Here is a 25,130-nt window from a genome sequence, read left to right on the forward strand (position 1 = left end):
GCTCTGTGTGTAAACACAGAGCTCCACGTGCTGTGAGGGAGAGAGGAGACCGATGCTGTGTCTCTTTACATAGAGACACAGCATCGGTCACCTCCCCCAGTCAGTCCCCTCCCCCCACACAGTAAGAACACAATGAGGGAATACATTTAACCCCTTCCTCACCCCCTAGTGTTAACCCCTTCACTGCCAGTCACATTTATACAGTAATTAGTGCATTTTTATAGCACTGATCGCTGTATAAATGTGAATGGTCCCAAAAGTGTCCGATACGTCCGTCGCAATATCGCAGCCTTGACAAAAAAAATCGCAAATCGCCGTCATTACTAGTAAAAAAAAAAAAAAAACATAAATCTATCCCCCATTTCGTAGGCACTATAACTTTTGCGCAAACCAGTCGCTTATTGCGATTATTTTTTTTTTTTTTACAAAAATACGTCGAAAAATACGTATCGGCCTTAACTGAGAAAAAAAAAAGTTTTTTTTAAAAAAAATTGGGATATTTATTATAGCAACAAGTAAAAAAAATATATTTTTTTTTAAATTGTCGCTCTTTTTTTGTTTATAGCGCAAAAAATAAAAACCGCAGAGGTGATCAAATACCACCAAAATAAAGCTCTATTTGTGGGGAAAAAAGGACGCCAATTTTGTTCGGGAGCCACGTCGCACGACCGCGCACTGTGTTCTTCTGCCAGCGGGGAACTTTCCCTGTCTGCAGACTACAAGAATCAGTGTTGCTGGCGGTAAAACCCAGATGTTGCTGGGAAAAACCCAGAAGTTTGGTTATACACAAGTTGATCGCCCTTTAGCTGAACTGGCTACATTTTCGAGTGATATATGGTGGGCTTAATACATTTCACAAAATGACTGTTTGTAGCTGAATAATTGGTAGCGCTATATATAATTATTATATGTTGTCTTTTTAAATGACTACTAAGGATAAAGGTCATACATTGGTTAACACGGAAAACATGTATTTCACCCAACAGTAATAAATGAACAATTTAATGCATCATGAATCCTTCACAAAGCGACCATACCTTTGTACTTAAATTATCATCTATATAATTTGAAACGCTGTGCTGTAAACATGTACCAAATGCTCTTGTTATGAGCTTCAAGGTCAGTTCACATTGACTGCATTCTTGTAAATTTTCCAGTAATGCAACAATAGGAGTTTTAGCAGGAAGCAGCATGTTTTCTCCTGTAAAAAATAAAAGGAAGAGACTGGTCATAAAATAACATTAACAGTAGTCTCATGCACCATTACTATTGTCTGTATATTAATGTACTTTATTTTTTAGCAAAGTATGAAGTGCACAAATAAACCAGTAGATATTAAAAATACTGTTACATAAACCCACACTAATAAGAAATTCAAGATAAAAATAAAAAACACTTAGCGGGTTGTAGGATGATCTACAATGTAGAGAAACTGGTCATTGAAGACTGTTTGGAAACCAACACTTCTAGAAATGTTGCATTCCTGATTCCCCATTGTTTACCCTCCCTACAACGCCTACATCACTACTGTGCCCTATAGAGACATAGCGGGGCAGGCAAGTGGTACCGCGATTGCAACGGAGACCAGAAACTTTACACTGTCGGAAGTGTCTGATTCTGAAGATTCTTCAGCTGCAGATAGCAGATAGGGCAGCAAGAATGGTTAGTACCCAAGTTCTTTACAGGTACAGCTTTATTTTAAACACTAGTTTTAGCAACATAACCGTTTAAATATGAATAATCTGTTTCCAAATGATGGATATACACTGTAGGATCTTAAAGCGGAGTTCCACCCAAAACTGGAACTTCTGCTTTTCCGGTTCCTCCCCCCCCTCCGCTGTCACATTTGGCACCTTTCAGGGGGTGGGGGGAAGCAGATACCTGTCTAATACAGGTATTTTTCTCCCACTTCCGGGCATAGATACCCAAGCCACCCATGGGTATCTACACCACTTCCGGGCCCCCCCCGCTGTCTTCTGGGAGACGCACAGGTCCCAGAAGACAGCAGGTACCAGTGGGATTGCGCAGCACAAGTCGCGCATGAAGGGAACCAGGAAGTGAAGCCGGTTGGCAATCATATGCAGCACACCCCTTTGTGTAAAGCAGGGGTTGGCAACCAGTCAATTGTGAGCTACCTGCAGGCGACAGGTAGCTTGTGAAGACATCTCTGCTTTACCGACCCAGCCTTTTCTACAGAGCGGCGCAGGCAGACACTTGGCCAAACCTAGCCTGCGGGACAGCCCTCGCCCCCTGCATATGATTGGCTGGGGTGCAGGGAAAGCCTCCGGAACAGCTTAGGCGGGTTTGGGCTCTTGTATGAACACGCCCAAGCTCTTTCCCTGAGCCCTGCAAATATTGAGCTCATCCCCACCGCCTCAACTCCTCTCCGATCCATCAAGGTTGCTTTTGAGTGGAGGGCTGGTGGAGATCAGTGGCAGAATATGCTGCTTCCCTGTGCTACTTTGCATCTGGTAACAAATTCCGCATCCTCCTGACCCCACAGTACTATTCCCTCCTGGTCCCCAATATCATACTCTTCTGAAACCATAATACCATGCCCTCCTGACATCCCAGCCCTCCTGATACCCCAGTACCAAATCCTCATGATCCCTGCTTTCCCAGTGCTTTGCCCTCCTACCCCCCACCCCCGCATCTTACTCTTCTGACCCCCCAATTACCCTCCTGACACCCCAGTATACCTTCCTGACCCCCCAAGTTCTGTGCCCTACTGACCTCCCCAATACCATACCCCCCAGATCCCTCTGTATTATGCCCTCCTAAACCCCCAGTACCATGCGCTCCTGACCCCCTGCCACATGACCTCCTGACTCCCTAGTACTGTGTCCCCCCCCCCCGATCCTCGGCCTTGTTGATTCCTATACACCGATTTTCATACTTCTGACCTCTGTATACTGCCCCACCTACAACTGATCTATGTACACTGATTGACATATTACTGACCTCTGCGCCCTGCCCCACTTCCTACCGACCTCTGCGCCCTGCCCCACTTCCTACCGACCTCTGCGCCCTGCCCCACTTCCTACCGACCTCTGCGCCCTGCCCCACTTCCTACCGACCTCTGCGCCCTGCCCCACTTCCTACCGACCTCTGCGCCCTGCCCCACTTCCTACCGACCTCTGCGCCCTGCCCCACTTCCTACCGACCTCTGCGCGCTGCCCTACCGACCTCTGCCCCACTTCCTACCGACCTCTGCGCGCTGCCCTACCGACCTCTGCCCTACTTCCTACCGACCTCTGCGTGCTGCCCTACTTCCTACCGACCTCTGCGCGCTGCCCTACTTCCTACCGACCTCTGCGCGCTGCCCTACTTCCTACCGACCTCTGCGCGCTGCCCTACTGACCGCTGCCCTACTGACCTCTGCACGCTGCCCTACTGACCTCTGCACGTTGCCCTACTGACCTCTGCACGCTGCCCTACTGACCTCTGCACGCTGCCCTACTTCCTACCGACCTCTGCGCGCTGCCCTACTTCCTACCGACCTCTGCGCGCTGCCCTACTTCCTACCGACCTCTGCGCGCTGCCCTACTGACCGCTGCCCTACTGACCTCTGCACGTTGCCCTACTGACCTCTGCGCGCTGCCCTACCGACCTCTGCGCGCTGCCCTACCGACCTCTGCGCGCTGCCCTACCGACCTCTGCGCGCTGCCCTACCGACCTCTGCGCGCTGCCCTACCGACCTCTGCGCCCTGCCGTACTTCCTACCGACCTCTGCGCCCTGCCGTACTTCCTACCGACCTCTGCGCCCTGCCGTACTTCCTACCGACCTCTGCGCCCTGCCGTACTTCCTACCGACCTCTGCGCCCTGCCGTACTTCCTACCGACCTCTGCGCCCTGCCGTACTTCCTACCGACCTCTGACCGCTGCCCTACTGACCGCTGCCCTACTGACCTCTGCCCTACTGACCTCTGCACGCTGCCCTACTGACCTCTGCACGCTGCCCTACTGACCTCTGCACGCTGCCCTACTGACCTCTGCACGCTGCCCTACATACTACTGACCGCTGCCCTACATACTACTGACCTATGTACACCAAAAAGGAAAACTCTACGCTCCTGAAAGTTCACCAATTGTAAATCCACTTAATGTTTGTGAAGAAAAAAACTGCATACATTAACACTTTAATTTTCGGAAGATCCAGTCCTTTATATGGTTAAAAAAGGGAAAGTTTCCACAATGTACACAATATAATAAAAAAGTATAAAAAAACTTTCCAAATGTCTGCATCAGACCAGCACCCTCTTCAGACTTCAAATGGTTAAAGCTTGCGGTTTTAGTTTGTGGGCTGTCTAGCAAGACATCATTAGTGCAAATGGTGAGCACATTACATTACCCAGCCAGATGTAAACATCGATCGAATGTCCTTCTCCTGGCTGATGTAACAATGTCCGGGATCCTAGGCTCTCTCCTATGCGGGTCTGGAAGCTTCACAGACCCGATAAATGTGACTGCGGGAGACACAGCGTGGATCAGCCTATCAGAAAGGACGCTCTCCCTGGGTGAACATGCAAGCGTCCCACGTCTGAGACGCTGTCTCAGTAAACCAGCTGTACTGCAGGGAGAAGTTTAGGCGCCCTCCAGTGGGCAAAATGCAGTATGCGCTTGTTGAAAAATCAACAGCGTTGCATGGCGATTAAAATAATCGGATATAAAAGTTCTTATGCATGAATAGGATCTTCCATCATAAAAGGGGGATATTAAGAGGGGTCCTAGACAACGCGTTTCGCCCTTACAAGAGCTTTGTCACAGTCCAGGACTGTGACAAAGCTCTTGTAAGGGCGAAACGCGTCGTCTAGGACCCCTCTTAATATCCCCATTTTATGATGGAAGATCCTATTCATGCATAAGAACTTTTATATCCGATTATTTTAATCGCCATGCAACACTGTTGATTTTTCAACAAGCGCATACTGCATTTTGCCCACTGGAGGGCGCCTAAACTTCTCCCTGCAGTACAGCTGGTTTACTGAGACAGCGTCTCAGACGTGGGACGCTTGCATGTTCACCCAGGGAGAGCGTCCTTTCTGATAGGCTGATCCACGCTGTGTCTCCCGCAGTCACATTTATCGGGTCTGTGAAGCTTCCAGACCCGCATAGGAGAGAGCCTAGGATCCCGGACATTGTTACATCAGCCAGGAGAAGGACATTCGATCGATGTTTACATCTGGCTGGGTAATGTACTGTGCTCACCATTTGCACTAATGATGTCTTGCTAGACAGCCCACAAACTAAAACCGCAAGCTTTAACCATTTGAAGTCTGAAGAGGGTGCTGGTCTGATGCAGACATTTGGAAAGTTTTTTTTATACTTTTTTATTATATTGTGTACATTGTGGAAACTTTCCCTTTTTTAACCATATAAAGGACTGGATCTTCCGAAAATTAAAGTGTTAATGTATGTTTTTTTCTTCACAAACATTAAGTGGATTTACAATTGGTGAACTTTCAGGAGCGCAGAGTTTTCCTTTTTGGTGTATTTGTGGTACTTCAGGGTATCTGGATCTCTGCAGCACGGACTGTTCTCAGCCCATACGAGGGTTTCAAGTATTTCATGGGATATTAGTTATTTCCCATTGAGCGCCAGTGATTTTTTTGTATCAATACTACTGACCTCTGCACGCTGCCCTACATACTACTGACCTCTGCCCTACATACTACTGACCTCTGCACGCTGCCCTACATACTACTGACCTCTGCACGCTGCCCTACATACTACTGACCTCTGCACGCTGCCCTACATACTACTGACCCCTGGACACTTTGCCAACTGTTAACCCCTGGACACTGCCCTACATACTACTTACACTAGCCAAAAATCAGAGCAGATAGCTGGGCCCCAAAACTAGTCGAGCAAATCAATCTGCAGTACCAAATGTTCTGCCTTATAGTGGACTCCGGCATTAGCCATGTGGGGGTGAAAAGACATGAAAAAATTATTTTTTCATGAAAGTGAATTCCGGCTTTTTTACTGAAGTGAAATCTTAAAAGGTAGGCCAAGTTCACATTTCTACAGCAACATTAGTTTTCTTCATTCCTCTTTTTATTGGGGCTTGCTAGTGATTTTTTATTATTTTTTTTAAAGAAAAGGGTGCCACACCCCAGTGATCTTTGATCTCTTCCATGTTATCCAAGTAGATAACCACCACTCAAAGGTTGCCTACCCCTAGTGTAAAGCCTCAACCCAAGTGTGTTGCCGATAGAACATAGTTGCGATGTCAAAGTTATAGCTGTAACTAAAATATATGAACTGCTCATAACACATAACATCGCCGGTTCATACATATCCCCTTGAGTCGTTTTAGGTTCCTTTTTACATTTTTAAATCGATCTTCAGTTTACACTTTAGTTCAGATAAAATTTACATCTGTTTTGCATCCATTTTTTCAGGTTTTGCAGAAACCAATTATAGGTGACAAAAGTATAAAAAAAAAAAAAAATTCTTCCATAAAGACAGACAAATTGAATTGATTGCCTATAGATATACATTGTAGTTCAGTCTAGATCAGTCTGAAAAACTGACAGACCGATCTAAACTGAACACCTTTGTGAAAGGGCCCTCATCTTGCTGGAAGCTGAAATTTAAATACAAATGGCTATTTAAAAGAGAACCTGTGACCAGAATACATACACTAAAGCATTTACATATTTTAAACATGCAGTAATAGTACTTTTTTCTCTATTGCACCAAAATCTTGGTAGCTTGCCAGCTACCTAATGTAAACACACAGCAGGGATTTCTAAGGCCTACTTCACATGAACAGCAGGCTTGCTTTTCAGAGGCCGTTTAGACATGATTTACAGGAGTTATTCTAATTACAAGGAGGACTTGAAATACTGTACAGCAACCTTGTGGCAGGCAAGCATTAATGGGTGAATATAGCAGGTGGTGCCGCTTGAGAAACTCGACATTGTGAATTCTACAATTTAAACAGATCGATGCCACCACCAAGCCACATCGTAGACATGCTTCTCTCTTCCCCTTCAATATGGGGAAGGTAGCATTCATATATTGTAACACAGAGCACTGGAACAGGAAGGCATGAAGCAATATTTTCTCAAAGCGAAAGGTAAGGCATTTCTTAGCAAAAGTCGGTGACATATCATAACATGCAGGAGTCCAGAACTATAAAAGGACAACACAGAATAAGGCTTCAAATGAGCCTTAATCAAGCATGATGTGTACTGAGATTTTAAGTTAACAGCTGATCTAGTAGGCTTGATATCTACCTACCCGAGAACAGCGGAAGATTTACTAAAACTGGTAAACACAGAATCTGGTGGAAGTGTGCGTGTTAACCAATCAGCTTCAAGGTTTTATTGGCAAAGCTTAAGCGCTGGCCAACCAGCCACCGCAGTTATACTGTGGGAGGTTGGCACAGCTGTGCAAATCGCTGTAGCTATACGTCGGCTCTTTAAGACGCTATAGCAGGAGCGTGCAGCGTGTCCCCAGGGCTGATGCGCGTTGCCGGCGGGCGTGATGTCAGCCAGGCACTCGTGGTCGCTCCTGACAGAACAAGAACGGGGGTTTGTGTTGGTAAACACACAAATCCCGGTTCTGTCAGGGGAGTAGAGACAGATTGTGTGTTCCTACTAAATAGGAACAACGATCTGTCTCCTCCCCTCACAGTTAGAAACACACTTAACCCCTTGATCTCCCCCCCCCCCCTAGTGTTAATACCTTCCCTGCCAGTGACAAGTGACATTTATACAGTAATCAGTGGCTATTTTTAGCTTCCCATCTGTCCGCCACAATGTTGCAGTCCTGATGAAAATTGCAGATCGCTGCCATTACTAGTAATAATAATAAAAATGACATATCTATCCCCCATTTTGTAGACCCTATAACTTTTGCGCAAACCAATCAATATACGATTATTGCAATTTTTTTAACCAAAAATATTTAGAAGAATACATATCGGCCTAAACTGATGAAGAAATGTGTTTGTTTACTTTTTTGGGGGGATTTTTATTATAGCAAAAAGTACAAAGTATTGTGTTTTTTGTTTTTTTTTAAATTGTCGCTCTTTTTTTGTTTATAGCGCAAAAAATAAAAACCACAGAGGTGATCAAATACTACCAAAAGAAAGCTCTAATTGTAGGAGAAAAAAAAAGGACATAAATTTTGCTTGGGTACAACGACGCAGTGCCGTATTGCAAAAAATGGCCTGGTCAGGAAGGTGACAAATCCGTCCAGGGGTGAAGTGGTTAAATGAACAAGAAGGTTTGAAGTTAAAAGACAATTGGTTACTATGCACAGCTGCACCAGATTCTGCGTGCACCAATTTTAGTAATTGTCCCCGAATGTGTATTTAAAATAGGTTTTGCTTTGATGAAGCAGCGCAAGTTAAATAGTCATCTCAAAGTAACATTATATAATATATTGAATATGCGTTTTCCCCACAATACCTTTAGTGCATGAACAGGTAGCCAGATTAGCACAATCCAAAGGATACATCTTTTTACCTGTAAAACAGTACAATTTGAAGGATTAAGCAGTTTCATAAGACTAAATTGGATCCCAAATTAGTAGTGTGAATTAAAATAGTGTTAGAAAAATTGGTTGGAGATCAATGCTCACTATTAATAACCACCATACTGGGTGTGCAGTATACCCGTGTGGTGTCCCAAAATTTGCAGACTAACCAGTAATGGGTGCGGTCTCTCTGTGCCTAAATACTATAGAAAGAGAGAGAGAGAGAGAGAGAGAGAAGGGTTATAGGAGAAAGATTCCCACTGTGAAGAGACATAGGTGGACCATGCTGCTTAAGAAGGGATACATTTTATTGCCAGAGTTATGGCTAAAGCCATCAGCCAAAATCCCCCTTTTTTTTCCAGCCCGCAGCTGGCTCCCTCATGAAAGGGGTCCGAACAGCTCATTAGTCGCTGGATCGCTTTCAGAAGTACCTAACCCCCCGCCCCCCCCCCCCCCCCCCCCCGCCGGTGTTTCTCTGTACCACCTCTGTGACCGAGAAACGATCCAACGGTGCGGCCGGCTGATCACAGAGGTGAAGAGAGACCAGATTGACTATGATCGCCTCCAAGGCCTGGGAGGACTGGAGCGACGTCATGTCACTCCCAGTCTACGGCAAAAGTAAACAACTTTTTTTTTTACTTTAAAGCAAAAAAGTTTAAACTTTACTTTTGGATCTTTTGCTTTTAAAAGGAGATATTTGAGGTCTTTCTGACCAAATATTTCTCCATAAAGAAAACCTGTTATCCTTATTTCTATTACAAGGGACAGTGTAAAAAAAAAAATATAAATAAGAAAACAAAATGTAAACCACCCCCATCCCTCCATGCTCACGCACAGAAGTGAATGCATATGTAAGTCGCGCATGCATATGTAAACGGTGTTCTCACCACATACATGATGTATTGCCGTGAACGTTAGAGAGAGAGCAATAATTCTAGCACTAGACCTCCTCTGTAACTCTCAACAGATGAGCTGTAACATTTTAATTGCTGCCTATGGAGATTTTTATATAATGTTGTTTGTCACCATTCCACAAGCATGCACAATTTTAAAACATGACATGTTAGGTGTCAATTTACTTGGCGTAAGATCATCTTTCATATTTTATAAAAATAATTGTGTGCGTATGTTTTTTTCTTATTTATTAAAGTGTATTTTTTTATTGCATTTGAAAAATTGCTGCATAAGTATCGTGTGACATAAATTATATATAATATGTTTGGGGATTATAGGTAATTTTCTTGCAAAAAAAAAAAAAAAACATAAGTGCCAGAAAAGGTTTGATCTTCAGACATATTACCAGCTGTGCTTGGAACAAAAGCTGTAGCTAAATTATAAGCAACTGGCAAAACCACCAAGGAATCCAGGACAATTCCATCTTCACTGAAGAATTCTTCATAGGTCCACTCTTTGTAATGATCTCGGTCACCTCCAAAACTGGCATTCTGTATAAGATAACATGCTTCTGAAACGCTATATATTATATATGCACACACAAACAAAAGTTTATACACTCACATTAGACAGTACTGATAAGGAGATGACCCTGCATATGCCCTCATTAAAAAGGAGTTCCAGCCACCTGCGAAAAAAAATAAAAAAGTCAGCAGCTACAAAAACTGTAGCTGCGGACCTAAAAAAACAGCCACTCATCTGTCACACGATCCAGCGGTGTGCTCAACCCAGTTGGTCTCACCTGCTGTCTACGACGGTCCCTGGTGCCGGCATCTTCACTACAAGTACCCGGCTGTGACAGCTTGTGGCTTCACAGCCAGGTGCCCACCGCACATTCGGGAGTCACGCTGCACATTATGATTGGTGGATGCAGTCTTCTGGGACCTCTCAATCGCGGCGCTCGGAACAAAAGCAGGTACCTGCTCCCCCCCCCCCCCCCCGGCTCCTTAAAAGTGATAACTGTACAAGAGGAGCAGGGAACAAGTTCTTGAAGCGGAACTTCCCCTTTTGGGTGGAGCTCCGCTTTAAGTATTTGTCTCCTTGTTAGTAGTATGGTTGTGCTTTGAAACCAAACATACAAATTGAAATATTGACTTTGATGATGGACCTAAAGAACAGAAGTGACAAGGTTTAACAGGTTTGACTGTATGGTATGGGATGTGTCAGTTGTGTGCCCAAGTGAATGACGCCCCCCCCCCCCCACCCCACTCAGGAGTGCGCTGAGAACTCCGCAAATCTAGGATGTCTAGGACACTGGCAGTAGGTAAACTGTGTAACCAGCATATGAACTAAGCTTTTGATATTACATAGGACACTTACTAGCAGTACTTAAACGTGGTATTGTCACCGATGACTTAAAAGGGCATAGCTGAACGAAATAAGGAAAACAAAAATTGGGTTTTTCTATTTGCCATAATATACGCTTTTGGAAGTCCATTGAGGGACATATACAATCTGCAATCCTCAAGTTATACTACTGCTACAGAGTGGACAGTACTACCATGCCTCAGTTTATAGCAAAGCGGTACCAAAAGCATGATTAAAAACACAGAGGGGTGGGACTCTAAAGGATTTTACCGAGGAGATAAATCCCATTTTGCTTCTTGTCCACTGAGGGGCACAGGCAGTCTTAGTCCAATTGAGGGGGTGGGCACAAAAGCAAAACAAAATGTTAGTTAATATTGTGCTAAAGCCACCTGCTCCACAACCAAGGGATCAACACTACATAGTACTTTATAGGGATTTTGACAAGTCAGACAAGATTTGACAAAGCAAAGTCAAAGCCAGAATTGGGTACAAGACTAGATCCACTAGTAAGAACAGAGTTCTGGAAAATGCTTCCAATCACTTATCAGTTGGGTCAATAAAAGCAGGCGCATTCTCAACTGGTATACAAGTCGTCTTGTTAAGGTGAGACAGAGCCAGATCTGTGTTGGAATAGACTACTTTTGAACAAAATCTTCACAAAGACAAAAAACATTTATAGGGGAAAACATGAGGCTGCTTCCAATCTTCAAAGGAAACAGTTGGAAAAGAAGCTTGCAAAGGGAATATCTTTTCATTGAAATCACCGGAAATTGTATCCCTTAACTTGGGAGTAATAGTAGTAGACAAATTTCTCAGGGGTAAGCTGATCAGTCAAAGATTGAGCAAATCAGAATTTGACATAATGCAAAAAATCTAGCATACTCCATACAGTTACTAGACCCAAATATAAAAGGGTGCTGTGATGAATGAAATGGTGGATCGGGCCGTCAAAACATTCATCCCATTACAAGATATGAAACCAGCACACTATGTTCAAAAAAAATAACAGGACAACGAAAGAGTAATTTTGTCTCAGCTGGCCAATACAAGAGCATTGAAAGCTTTATACAAGTCGTATGGTATGAAATGCTTCAATCTGATGGCTAGTCCAAACCATTTTAGGCAAAGTTCAAGCCCTGACAATTTTTTAGATAAATCTTATATCAACAGTAGTTTGTCAAATAGACGGATCTCAGAAAAAATAATAAAATAAACTGCAAATTTCCTGTGCACAGAATGTCCTAAAACAACCGTTATTTATCGATTCTCCAAGATCAATGAGGGTTTCCATCCATTAAAATTTTGACCAATTGTTGTGGGAACCGAATTGGCTATTCAGCCACTTGCCAAGTTGCTGGACAGACACTTAAAAAACTTTATGTTCATGAACTCTCAGCATTTACTGCATCTATAAAAGACTAATGATTTCTTACAGGTCTTGCATGGAATAAAGGATTCAGGGCCTAACGCAATGCTTGCCAGTGCTCCTTCTATAGCTCCAAACCAAACTCTAGTGGCCTTAAAGCAGTTTAGCATTTATTGGTCTCGAATCTGACTCATGGCCCCCTAGCTGGTTTTTAATGGGGTGTCTTTAGCTGCTTCTTAAAAAAAAAAATATATATATATATATATATATATATATATATATATATATATATATATATATATAGATAGTGAAACTTTGGGGGTTCTTTAGCTCTGCGAGATTAAGTGCGTAAACCGTAACAGTGAACAAAAGGGTTTTTATTTGTGACCAAACGAAAAACACAACGCTTTCTTCAGCACACAGATAAAACATCAAAGAAAAAGTCCTGCTTGTCTCCAGCATAAATGAAAAAGTTTTCCTTCAGCACAGCAGATAAAGCAAAAAAAAAAAAAAAGGCACATATGGTTTTAGGCAGAACTTCCAATCCTTCTCAGCAGTGCACAGCTTTTGCAGACAGGTCCACTCCCATACTCCTCCACACCCTCTATCCGCACTTCCTGTCCTTTACGCTGACTTCCTGGATGTTCTTAACCCGCTGTGTGCCTGAAAGCCAGGGGTCAGAAGAGGAGGCTCTTTCCCTCCCTAATGTCACTTTAGAGCCTCTGAGATTCCAGGCCCCAAATGACATTAAGGACAGAGGACTGTAAGCCCGTCCTCTGGATCAACTTTTAATTTGCCGGAATTTCTCACCCCCTCTGGGTGACCTCCTGAACCCTACACCACTGCCTTAAAGGGACCACACTCCAAAAATTGGCGCAACATAGCGTCCATCCAGGACCCAACCCTGGCGTCCCGTACAAAATTATAATATATATATATATATATATATATATATATATATATATATATATATATACACACACATTTCTTGAGAATACGGTGTTAAAGCAGGTTCATGGGATAGCCATGAGCAGCTCTGTTGCCTCATCCTTTCCTGATCTCTCTATGGGATATCTGTGTCAAATATTTACACCTTTCAGTGTATAGCTGGTACTCTGTCAAGACTATAGTAGAGATGCACTGATAACAGCTTCCTGATCTGGGAGGGGACTGTACCAGTTTTCAGATTTTTCTAATGCTTTCTTTCCAGATCTCAATTCAGCTTAAAATACTCATCCTCCCATATTACACTTTCCGACATGTAGGTACTCAACTCAACAGAAAGTATTGTACATCTGTTTTCTAAACCCACTGACTGCATGCAACACATGGTTTCAATTCAAAAGTGCTCACCCATGTCATTTGACTGAGGGTTTAGCAGTCTTCTCAGTTTTTTGAGTGTTATGAGAATCTACTCTGACAGGATTTTGAGAAACAAATTTAAAATATGTTTCTGTAATTGAAGAGTAGGGGTTGTCCTGTTTGTACAGAAATTTAATAACGCCTCAATCTATATTAAAGTGGTGGTGATAACAGAAATATCTAAATAGCTGATGGATCTCTACAATCCAGGGTGAAAAATCTGCCACCATTTGCTTACAAATCCAACAGAACAATTTGCATATCGTTGATGCAAACTGACCCTGATGAACAAGTAAAAGTGGTAAGTGCTTATGTTTTAAAACAGGACAGGGTTCTATGGTATACATTGCAAAATATGGAGCCAGCCTGGGAGCAAGTTTGTTGCCTCTCTGATCAGAGTACAGCTGCATAATTTGGGTCATAATCTTCACGATAGTGGTAAAAACGTTCAGCAGAAGGGGCAGAGGACCCAGTCACACCTCACAGATTTAAGGATGACTCAAAGTACAGTAGAGGCCAACTGCAGAGGATAGCTTGACTGCACACTTCAGCACCATCAGTAGGCGTGATGCAAGCTGCCCCAGACCATTAGAAGTGGAGCTGTGGGCACCCAATACAGCAAGACTGTCTCCCCTATGATGTGAATTAGACATGTTGCGAGTGCAGCGTGGATAGGCAATATACAGGCTCAGGGTAAGGGACAAAGCCTCAAGTACTCACAAAGCCCAGACAGCAGGCAGTAGGTTGAGGGTCAGATAGTCTAAGGTAATCAGTCACCGAAGGCTAGAAAGAACGGATCAAAGTCCCATGTGGATCCTTGCAACAAGGAGCAGCAACAAGGAGATGCTGTATGGCGGGAAAGAACATTTAGTGCATGTGGATGACCCTCCACCCAGTGACTGGCTTCAGCACTCAATCCCACAGTATTAACCCCTTCAATGGCAAATCCGTCAGGAAACGGAAAGTAATGGCGATCAGTGATCAATAAAAATTAGGGAGTCTTCAGAGACAAAGCAAGTGCACAGGCAATGGCAGTAGCGCAAGACCAGGAAAGTGCTCATTAGCCAATTTAACCAGAACAGAGTCTGTAAAGCATCCGACGCAGAACCCAGTGCTCTAAAGTCACTTTCATGGCTAGCCTCACAAAGTCCGGTACAGTGGGGTACAGTTGCAGTACAGCCCAAAAAGCAAGGCTAAAGATCACCATGCTGGTTTGTTGCAAATCAAAGTGAAAACCTCCAGCAGTGGCGTAGAGAAGACTTGATTGAAGAAAAAATAAGAAAAAAGTGCTTGAAAAATCAACAGTTTGACTTCAAAACCACAGAGTGGAAGAGAAAATGTCACCTGCTAGGACAGTCCAATCCTTTTGTAGGCAGCAGTATAACCTGAATGTTTAAGACTGTGTCCCTCAACAAATTAGAAAGAGAAAAAAGTTTTAGTGTTATATAGGTACATAAGATGTAGCTCTAACATTATTTTAGTAAGGGCCCCATGTTGAAATTAGACAAAGTGTTACAAACAAGGCAGCAATCTAGTCTATCTATGACAAAGTATTACTATGACTCAACATCTGTTAAAATGGCTGACTAGCATAAAAGCGCATGTGATTGTGTAACTCCCTGCACTTTTCAACGCGAATGCTAATGACACATCTCTCAATTCTATTCACAAATAAGGAAAGGCTTCTGAATGGTAATATGGATGCAGCGAAATTTCGGCTGCCAAAACATATCGGGCAAAAATTGTGTTTTCGGCACTTTGCCAAAAGAGAAATATTGCCGATAATGGCAAAGAAAATTGCGCATGCGCAGTAGAGGTGGGAGAACCAGCGGATGTCGTCACTCGTGTGGGTGGGATGCCTGTTCCTTGTGGTTTAGACGCTGGACTCGTGAGCATGCTTGCGGTTGAGACTCTGGAGTTGGAAGCACTTTCCCCCGCAGACACTCCTCGTGGTTGAGAGACGCAGTTGGGACTCGTGAGCCGGCTGCATACAAGAGTGGGCTCTGTCCCTCCTGGATGTCTACCCTTACTACTATTTGCCGGTGAGCATTGCCGCTTTTCTCTTACTTAAACGAACAATCCAACTAGTACTATAGTACTGAAATGAGATTTATTTTTAATAGCAGTTCAAACGTGTATTACCGGCCTGTTAGTTTAGTAGTAGTAGTGGTAGAACCAACTAAATATACTACTGCAGCATCTTTCCAATAGCAGACAGTTCAAACATGCATTACTTGGCCTTTTTTAACAGTGCAGCTCTCTTGCCATGCAAGGTAGTAGTTAATGTCTGCACTGCAGTACATCTGACTTGTACCGAAAAGATTTTATATTTAACAAATTAAATTTGATTTTAAATTGATTGCATGCTATTTGTTTGCGTTTGAGATATTCAGTAGAATACTGTATATATTATTTTTTGCGTACCGTCATGTTTAAAAAATTAATGAGCTTGTTGTCAGTGTAGTATAACTTATGCCGCGTACACACGGTCGTTTTTCTGCATGAAAAAAAACTAAGTTTTTTAAAAACGTCATTTAAAATTATCGTCTGGGCTTCACATCGTTTTTCGGCTTCTGAAAAACGACCAAAAAAAAAATTCGAACATGCTGCATATTTTAACGTCGTTTTTCGGGTTGTAAAAAATGATCGTGTGTGGGCTAAAACTACGTTTTAAACCCGCGCATGCCCAGAAGCGAGTTATGAGATGGGAGCGCTCGTTCTGGTAGAACTACCATTCATAATGAAGTAAGCACATTCATCACGCTGTAACAGACAAAAAAGCGAAAATCGTCTTTTACTAACAAGGAATCAGCTAAAAGCAGCCCAAAGGCGAAGAGAACTTCCCCTTCAGAGTGCCCTCGTACGTGTTGTACGTCACCGTGCTTTGTTCATCATTTTTCAAAAACGATGGTGTGTGGGCAACATCGTTTTTAAAGATGAAGTTGGAAAAACTTTGCTTTTTGGACATGCTGAAAACGACGTTTTTTTCCATGCCGAAAAACGACCGTGTGTACGCGGCATTATACTAGTGACCGACAAAAAGCGTATGAATTTTTTTAACCACTTCCGGATCACCCACTGTATATATACACGCCGGCACTTTAAAGATGAATTTCTCTGTTATGGCAGCAGCTGTTGCCATAACCCAGGTATACATCTTTTCAGTGAGCGGTCCTATTTACAATAACCGTGGTCTCTGCAGCGGATTTGCCACAAGATCACTGTTATCGGCGATGGGAGAGGACCCCCCCGCCACTCTCCCACGGCCTCCGCCACTTACCGGAGCTGGCGGCAGCGGCAGAGGCGATCAGGTCGTGTCACGCCAGTGGTATGGAGATGAGTGAGTGGATGATTGCCCCCATCTATCTCCATACCAAAGCAGGGCGTAAGCAACGTCAAAACGTCACTTCCGCCCATAGCTCTTAAAGGGCCATTTTTTATATTGCATTTTAGTCCAATTATGAGATCTGAGGTCTTGTTGACCCCAGATCTCATATTTAAGAGGACCTGTCATACTTTTTTCTATTACAAAGGATGTTTACTTGTAATAGGAATAAAAGGGAATAAAAGTGACCCACATTTATTTTTTTAAAAGTGTCAAATTAAATAAAGTAAAATAAATAAGATATTTTTTTTTCAAGCGCCCGGTCCTGACAAGCGTGCGCGCAGAAGCACACGCATACGTGAGCAGCACTCGCATATGAAGACTGTTCAAACCATACAAGTGTATTGTTGCGATCGTTCGAGTGAGAGCAATAATTCTAGCCTTAGACCTCCTCTGTAAATCTAAACATACAACCTGTATAATTATTTAAACGTTGACTATGGAACTTTTTAAGGGTCAAAGTTTGTCGCCATTCCATGAGCGGGCGCAACTTTGAAGCGTGACATGTATCAATTTACTCAGCGTAACCTTATCTTTCACACTGTTGTGTTTTTTTTCCTTAAAAAAAAGTACGCTTGTAAGACCGCTGCGCAAATACGATGTGAAAGTATTGCAATGACCGTCATTTTATTCTCTAGGGTGTTAGAAAAAAAGTAATTTTCTAGCAAAAAAATAATTGTGGTTAACCACTTCAATACAGGGAATTTTCACCCCCTTCCTGCCCAGACCAATTTTTCGTGTGACGTGGCTCCCAAACAAAATGAACGTCCTTTTTTCCCCCACAAATAGAGCATTCTTTCGGTGCTATTTGATCACCTCTGAGGCTTTTATTTTTTGCGCTATAAACAAAAGAAGAGCGACAATTTTGAAAAAAACACAATGGGCTAGATTCACATACCTTTGGGCGGGCGTAGCGTATCTCCTATACACTACGCCACCGTAACTTTGAGAGGCGAGTATGGTATTCTCAAAGATTTTGCCTCTAAAGTTACGGCGGTGTAGCGTATTAGGGCCGGCGTAAGCTCGCCTAATTCAAATGTTGAAGCTGTGGGCGTGTTTTATTTATATTAAGTGTGACCCCACGTAAATGACGTTTCGATCGAACGGCGCATGCGCCGTCCGTGGACGTATCCCAGTGCGCATGCTCCAAATGACGTTGGCAAATCGTCAATGCTTTAGACGTGAACGTAAATTACGGCCAGCCCCATTCACGGACGAGTTATGCAAACGACGTAAAATTTGAAAAATTTTACGCGGTTCCGACATCCATACTTAACATTGGCTGCGCCATCTTTTTGGTGGTTTATCTTTACGCCTGAAAACCCCTTATGTAAACGGCGTATCTTTACTGCGACGGCCGGGTGTACTTTCGTGAATAGGCGTATCTAGCTGATTTACATATTCTAGGCGTAAATCGGCGTACAGGCCCCTAGCGGCCAGTGTAAATATGCAGTTAAGATACGACGGCGTAGGAGACTTACGACGGCCGTATCTTAGCAACATTTAAGCGTATCTCAGTTTGAGCATACGCTTTAAGTTGCGACTGCGCGGATTCGGACTTACGGCGGCGTATCTACTGATATGCCCGTAGTAAGTCTACCTGAATCTGGCCCAATATCTTTTACTTTTTGATTTAATAAATATCATAATTTTATTTTTTTTTACTTTTTTTTTCCTCAGTTTAGAACGATACGTATTCTTCTACATATTTTTGGTAAAAAAAAAAAAAAAACGCAATAAGCGTATTTGATCGGTTTGCGCAAAAGTTCTAGCATCTACAAAATAGGGAATAGAATTATGGCATTTTTCTTTATTTTTTTTACTAGTAATGGCGGCGATCTGCGATTTTTATTGTGACCGTGACACTTTTGACACATTTTTGGGACCATTCACATTTACTTAGCGATTAGTGCTATAAAACTGCACTGATTACTGTGTAAATGTGACTGCCAGGGAAGGGGTTAACACTAGGGGGCGCTGAAGGGGTTAAATATGTTCCCTAAAGTGTGTTCTAACTGTAGGGGGAGGGGGACTCACAAGGGGAGGAGATCGATGTGTGTTCCTCTGTACTGGGAACACACATCGGTCTCCTCACCGCTGACAGGACATGGATCTGTGTGTTTACACACACAAACAGATCCATGGTCCTGCCGAGATTGCGGGCAATCGCAGATGTCCGGTGGACATCGCGGCTGCCGGGCACGTGCACCAGGTCCAGAGCAATGCGGCCTAGCTGCCCGGGAATGCAAGGACGTCATATGACGTCCACTCTGAAGGAGGAAGGGTTTCCGCCGACGTCATTTTACAATGACTCGGTAGGGTAGGTGAAAAACATGATAGTATGCAATATATAGTTACTACTTACTAGTATACTACTGAGTACTGAATATCTCAAAACAAATAGCATGCAATCAATTTCAAATCAAATTTAACCAGTTCAATTTATGCTCTTTGGTACAAGTCAGATGTACTGCAGACATAACTACCTTGCAAGGCAAGAGAGTTTCACGGTAAAAAAAAAAAAAAAAAGATTGGTTAGGTTTATTTTTATAGCTGCCTGAGGTTTAGCTTTTAAAATTGATTTCCTGTCGCATCATGGCAGCATACACCTTTGGGTTGTGGCTCCGCCTCCACAACCTGATAGGACCGCATAGCTATTAAACCCAGAGAGGGCCCCCACCTAGGTATTCTTTTTTCCTCACCTGATCAGGGCTGGAATCGCAAGGTATCCCTTACCGTTTATCGACCCAGCCAGGTTCAGCCTCTCCTGGGTGGAAGTCCTTCCTGTACAGCCTCTAAATGAGATATATGGTTGGAGCCCCATTTTGGTGGTGCAGGCTTCTCAAAGAAATCTTTAAAAAAGCTTTGACTTAAGTGACAGCGTCTCCTTTTGCTTTTACTTCCTTTCTCTGTGTTATGGGCATTTGCCAGTACCAAGATGGCTGCAGCAGTGCAAGTTCTCTGAGCTTGAGAGGCAGGAAGTGATGCAGCCTTTGTGTTTCCTGGCTAGAGCTTTCCAGGATGGTGATTAGAGGTCGACCGATATGGGTTTTTCGCTGGCCGATGCCGATATTTAGAAATCGGGGCGGCCGATGGGCGATATATGATGCCGATTTTTGCGGCCGATATTTTAGGCCGTTTTTTTTATTTTTTTTGGTGCCACTGGTTCGTGGCACTGGATGTCACCAATTGGCATTGGAAGATGGCACTAGCAGAAGGTACTGATTGGCAGGTGGCACTTATTGGCACTGGCAGGTTGCACTGGATGGCACTGAAAGATGATACTAGCAGATGGCACTGATTGGCAGGTGGCACTAATTCATACTGACAGGTGGCACTGATTGGCAGATGGCACTGGCAAGTGGCACTGACTGGCAGGTGGCACTAATTGGCACTGGATGGCAATAGTTAGCACTGGCAGATGGCACTGGTTGGCATTGGCAGGTGGCACTGATGGCTTTAGTTGGCACTGGAAGGTGGCACTGGATGGTGGCACTGGTATTGGCACTGGATAGAAGGTGGCACTAATTGGCACTGGATAGAAGGTGGTATTGGCACTGGCAGGTGGCACTGGTGCAAAAAAAAAAAAAATTGTGACACCACCCTCAGTACAGACCCCCTCTCCCTCCAGTATAGACACCCACCCCCCTCCTCAATACAGACATGATGATGCAGATGTACACACCATCGGCTGTACAGCATAACATGTCTATGCACAGTACACATGTCAGTACACAGGTCAGAGTGAATCAAGACGATGCATGTCTAAGCCTTGCACAGCCTCCTGTGAATGTATAAAATCATGTGTTGTGTGCTTTTATATCTGCTGTACACATCCATTGGACATTGTACGTCCAGAGTTCAGCTGTGTTGCAGATCTTTGTTTTGTATGACATGCTAGAGCTCAGTGAGGGATTAGGCAATCAATGTAGGTAAACACAAGCATGCACGATAATTGGCCAATAGACAGGAGCGAGCACGGGCTCCTCCTCCTCTGTGGGTGTAAACAGAGAGGAGGGCCGCCGCGCTGGGTGTACCAAGATGGCCGCGGCCTCCGGAGCTAGGCCGAAGCCGCGGCCTTTCCTGATGCTGTGACCGTGGCGGCAATCCGCGGATTGCCGCCGCGGTCACAGCATCAGGAAAGGCCGCGGCTTCGGCCTAGCTCCGGAGCCGTGGCACCGCTAGTGGCCATGTTAAATATCGGCCAAATTTGGACAAAAATCGGCCGATTTCTCCAAAACGGCCGATATATCGGTCGACCTCTAATGGTGATCTGATCATGCTCAGGCACTGATATCATCACTAATGGGAAAATATGAGTTCTAAATGGTTTCACTGCATTATTGGCAGCAAATGGTAGAGATCTCTACTCATACATGCTGGATTCTTATGTGGTCATTGTTTACAGGTATGTTTTCACCTTTTATGGCATTTACCTGGGTTTTTCCTATCTCCTTCTCAGTGTTGCTCTAAAATCATTGTGCTCTTTATGACATTCACCTGAACTCTACTTATCTCCTTCTCAATGCTCGCTCTGGGATCACTGTGTTGGGCTCAGTTTCCACTAGTGCGACTTGCCACTGCAAAATCACATTATAAGCCGTACCCCATGATTTCCAATGAGTAACGTTCATATCTGTGTCCATAGACCCCAAGAATGCACAGGCATTGCTTCAAGTTGCATCAAATTTGCAGAAAAATCATGCGACTTTCAGGTCATAATAGTGGAGACTTAGCGTTATGCTGTTTTTCATTTCAGTCTGCTGCTTTGCTCTGTTTGTAGGGAAACACTGTCCAGTCAGACCACCCATTGCTTTTAGGTATAGGGATTAGGTAAGTAGTGAAGATTGAGAAAAGGAGAGCTGTGGGGAAATCCACGCATGCTCAGAATCAAGTCGATGCATGCTCGGAAGCATTGAACTTCATTTTTCTCTGCGCGTCGTTGTGTTTTACGTCACCGCTTTGGACACGATCGGATTTTTAACTGATGGTGTGTAGGCAAGACTGATGAAAGTCAGCTTCATCGGATATCTGATGAAAAAATCCATCGGTCCGTTTTCATCAGATGAACCGATCGTGTGTACGTGGCATAAGTTTCCAGTCCACAATACATCACATCACCTATAGCCTAGGACAACTTGCCTCTTCCTTAGATCGAGAGCTTCTTGAAACACCTTAGCCTGTTGTTGGGTTTTCCAGTTGTCCCACTCCCATTATGCGATGTGAATGATAATGTGGGGGCTGGAAGCTGATGTTTTACTTTGACAACAAGCTTTGATACAACTGACCTGACGGCTTAGTAGTATGTAGCCTGTGCGCCCTCTGTCTTGTTTTATGGTTCCTATATTTTTTAACAATATAAACAGTGCAAATACCGTACGACTACTCAAACATAGAGGCTCTTAGTCTTTGGCATTTTTATTATATGCCTGTTTTTTGTTTTTATTTTATTTTATTTTTGTATTATTAATTATTGTGCAATGTACACTGCAGGATATGTACAGTACTGTTACTGTGAGTTTCCTCATTTAATTTTGTATTTTTATTTGATTTTTATTTAAAAAAACACTAGGGCTAGTGTACTTTTCATTTTGGGTATCGGCACCAAAATTTCCATTTGGTGCACCCCTAATGCTTCTAATTGTTAAATATTGCAAAAACAGCAATTTTACTTTCAGATAAAATGGTTAAAATATATATATATATATATATATATATATATTATTTGGAAAGTTGGAACTGCTCACTCAGCTAAGGGACATCATTTGTTGAATGTAATGTAGGACACATTATTGAGTCAAATTGTGAAAGCCCCAACTAGATATATTGCTATTCAGGGCCTACTAATTACAAGTAACACAGAACTGAATGCAGATGTGGAAGTGAGGGATTGGCTTCACTTCCTGTTTTTCTTACTACAGATGCCGGCGCCTGCACCGAGGCCGATTGATGAATTGGCTAGGGGTGCCAACATTGTGGGATCCCTGGACAGGTAAGTGACCTTGTATTAAAAATCAGCAGCTACAGTATTTGTAGCTACAGACTTTTAATTATTTTAATTATATATATATATATATATATATATATATATATATATATATATATATATATATATATATATATATATATATATATATATATATATATATATATTTTAGGCTGGAACTCCTCTTTAGGAGGGGATACGATAACAATATACAAATTATTTGATGGTGACAAGCACTGGGAGGAAACTTTTTAATCTTGGGTCTCTAAAGAAGACAAGTGGCCACACAATGAAGTTGGTCAAGAAACGGTTCAATTTTAAACTGCGTACATGGTTCTTTACGGTTAGATGTGTTTCTTAGCAAGTGTGTTGTACAGGGATATGGAAATTGGTCGCCTCACACACACACACATTCTCGGGCTGAACTTGAGGGACCTGGTGTCTTTATTCAACCTTACAAACTATGTAACAAAATGATCACTCAAAAAATACATTGCTGAATGTCTTTGATATGTTGTGTCTGCTGTGATGCTCAGCTACCTTCTTCTGACCAAATTAAAGTGGAGTTCCACCCATAAATATAACATTACATCAGTAGTTTTAAAAAAATGTCATTAGTCCTTTAAGAAAACAATTTTTTTTTTTAGATGCCTTCAAAGTGTTGTTGCTAGGCAGAATAGTTAATCTTCCCTCTTCCTGCACCTAGGTGCTTAAGCTTCCTAACCTACACCGCACAGACTCCTGGGAATGTAGTGGGTGTAACTTTCCAGGAGTCTGTGCACTCCCCTGTGCACTCCCCAGTCTCGAAGAATCATGTGACTTGGACAGCACAGGTGCTGAAACCTGATCTGAAACCTATTACCCTGCTTGTGCAGCACTGAGCATGTGCGAGATCTGCAAGGCTGAAATCCAGGAAGTCATACAGTCTGGCTTCATGATGCCCACACTTAAGATGGCCCCAGTCAATTTCTATTTTATAAAGTGTCTAAATGCTGTAACAACCTAACAAAACGAACCTTAGTTTACAGACTAACTGTAGTAGAATACATTAAGCTTGTGTATTACAGGGGTATTTATATTTAAAAAGTGAAATTGTGGTCGGAACTCCGCTTTAAGAATCATGTTACAATATAGTAAAATATATGTGTCAATTCCTAACTGTACTATAGCCAAGCAGAAAGCCATATACAGTAAAACCTTGGTTTGAGAGCCTTTTGCAAGACCAACAATTTTTTGTTATTTTGACTTGATATACAAATGATGTCTTGATATACAAGTAGTACAGGAGATGGTCAGAGGCCCCTTTCACACTGGGCATGGGAGGTGCTAAAAATTGCGCCACTATACCGTCATATTTACCGCGATATTCGGCTGCTAGCGGTGCGGTTTTTAACCCCCGTTAGCGGCGGGAAAAGGGTTAATACCGCGGTTTCCCATTGATTTCAATGGAAATGAGCGGTAAACACCCGTTCCTATACCGCTCCAAAGATGTGGCTAGTAGGACTTTTGGAGCGTTCCTGCTAGCGCACCGGTTCAGCGTGAAAGCCTTTGGGCTTTCACACTGAAGACTGCAGGGCACGATTTTTTCAAGCGGTATAGCAGCGCTATTTTTTGCGCTAAACGGGGCCTTAGTGTAGCAAAATGGCTACATTTAATGAAAGTACAACATTTTGCAACTCATATGATTGATGCCTAAATCAGGCATCTCCAAGTATGCAGGCATCCTGGGTAAAGCTGTCCACATAGACCACATAGACCATCTCCCCCCATTGACGTCGACCCATCCACGCTGTGCTCCGGTTCAATCACTCTACTGCAGGGTAGTCATCCTGGTCACGATTGCAGACTGACAGCGGTGACAGCCGGCAGTGGGGGGGATGGTCTATGAGGACAGCTTTACCCCTGGATGCCTGCATACTTAGATGGGCCTCTTTTAATTATCAACCATGTGGGTTGCTAAATGTTGTAACTTCAATAAATGTAACCATATTGCTACACTTAGAAATCGCCCCTCTCCCGTTTTAATACTCTGTAACTTTTGCTTCTAATCCCCTTGTGGAGGCTGCAATTTGTGGATGGACATTTTATGGTTACACAATCACATTGCTATAATCTTTGTGTACAGACTTTAAACTGAAGGACTTATGAATCAATGGTTGTGGAGCGAATCATTTGAGCTTCCATTATTTCTTATTGGGAAATTTGCTTTGATATTCAAGTGCGTTGGATTACAAGCATGTTTCTGGAACGAATTATGCTCACAATCCAAGGTTTTACTG

General features: G+C 43.2%; 1 protein-coding gene across 1 annotated transcript in view; it reads right to left on the reverse strand.

Moving 5' to 3' along the window:
* Window positions 1-25,130, reverse strand: part of KNTC1 (kinetochore associated 1) — a 552,295-nt gene that overhangs the window by 311,015 nt on the left and 216,150 nt on the right. Inside the window, exons 37-39 of the mRNA XM_040347334.1 lie at window positions 9,791-9,935; window positions 8,424-8,480; window positions 1,038-1,201 (exon numbers count right to left, since the gene is read on the reverse strand). Of these exons, the coding sequence (XP_040203268.1) occupies window positions 1,038-1,201; window positions 8,424-8,480; window positions 9,791-9,935 (366 nt within the window). The remainder of the gene's footprint in view (window positions 1-1,037; window positions 1,202-8,423; window positions 8,481-9,790; window positions 9,936-25,130) is intronic.

The sequence above is a fragment of the Rana temporaria genome, chromosome 1 (genome assembly GCF_905171775.1).
Source record: "Rana temporaria chromosome 1, aRanTem1.1, whole genome shotgun sequence".
NCBI lineage: Eukaryota > Metazoa > Chordata > Amphibia > Anura > Ranidae > Rana > Rana temporaria.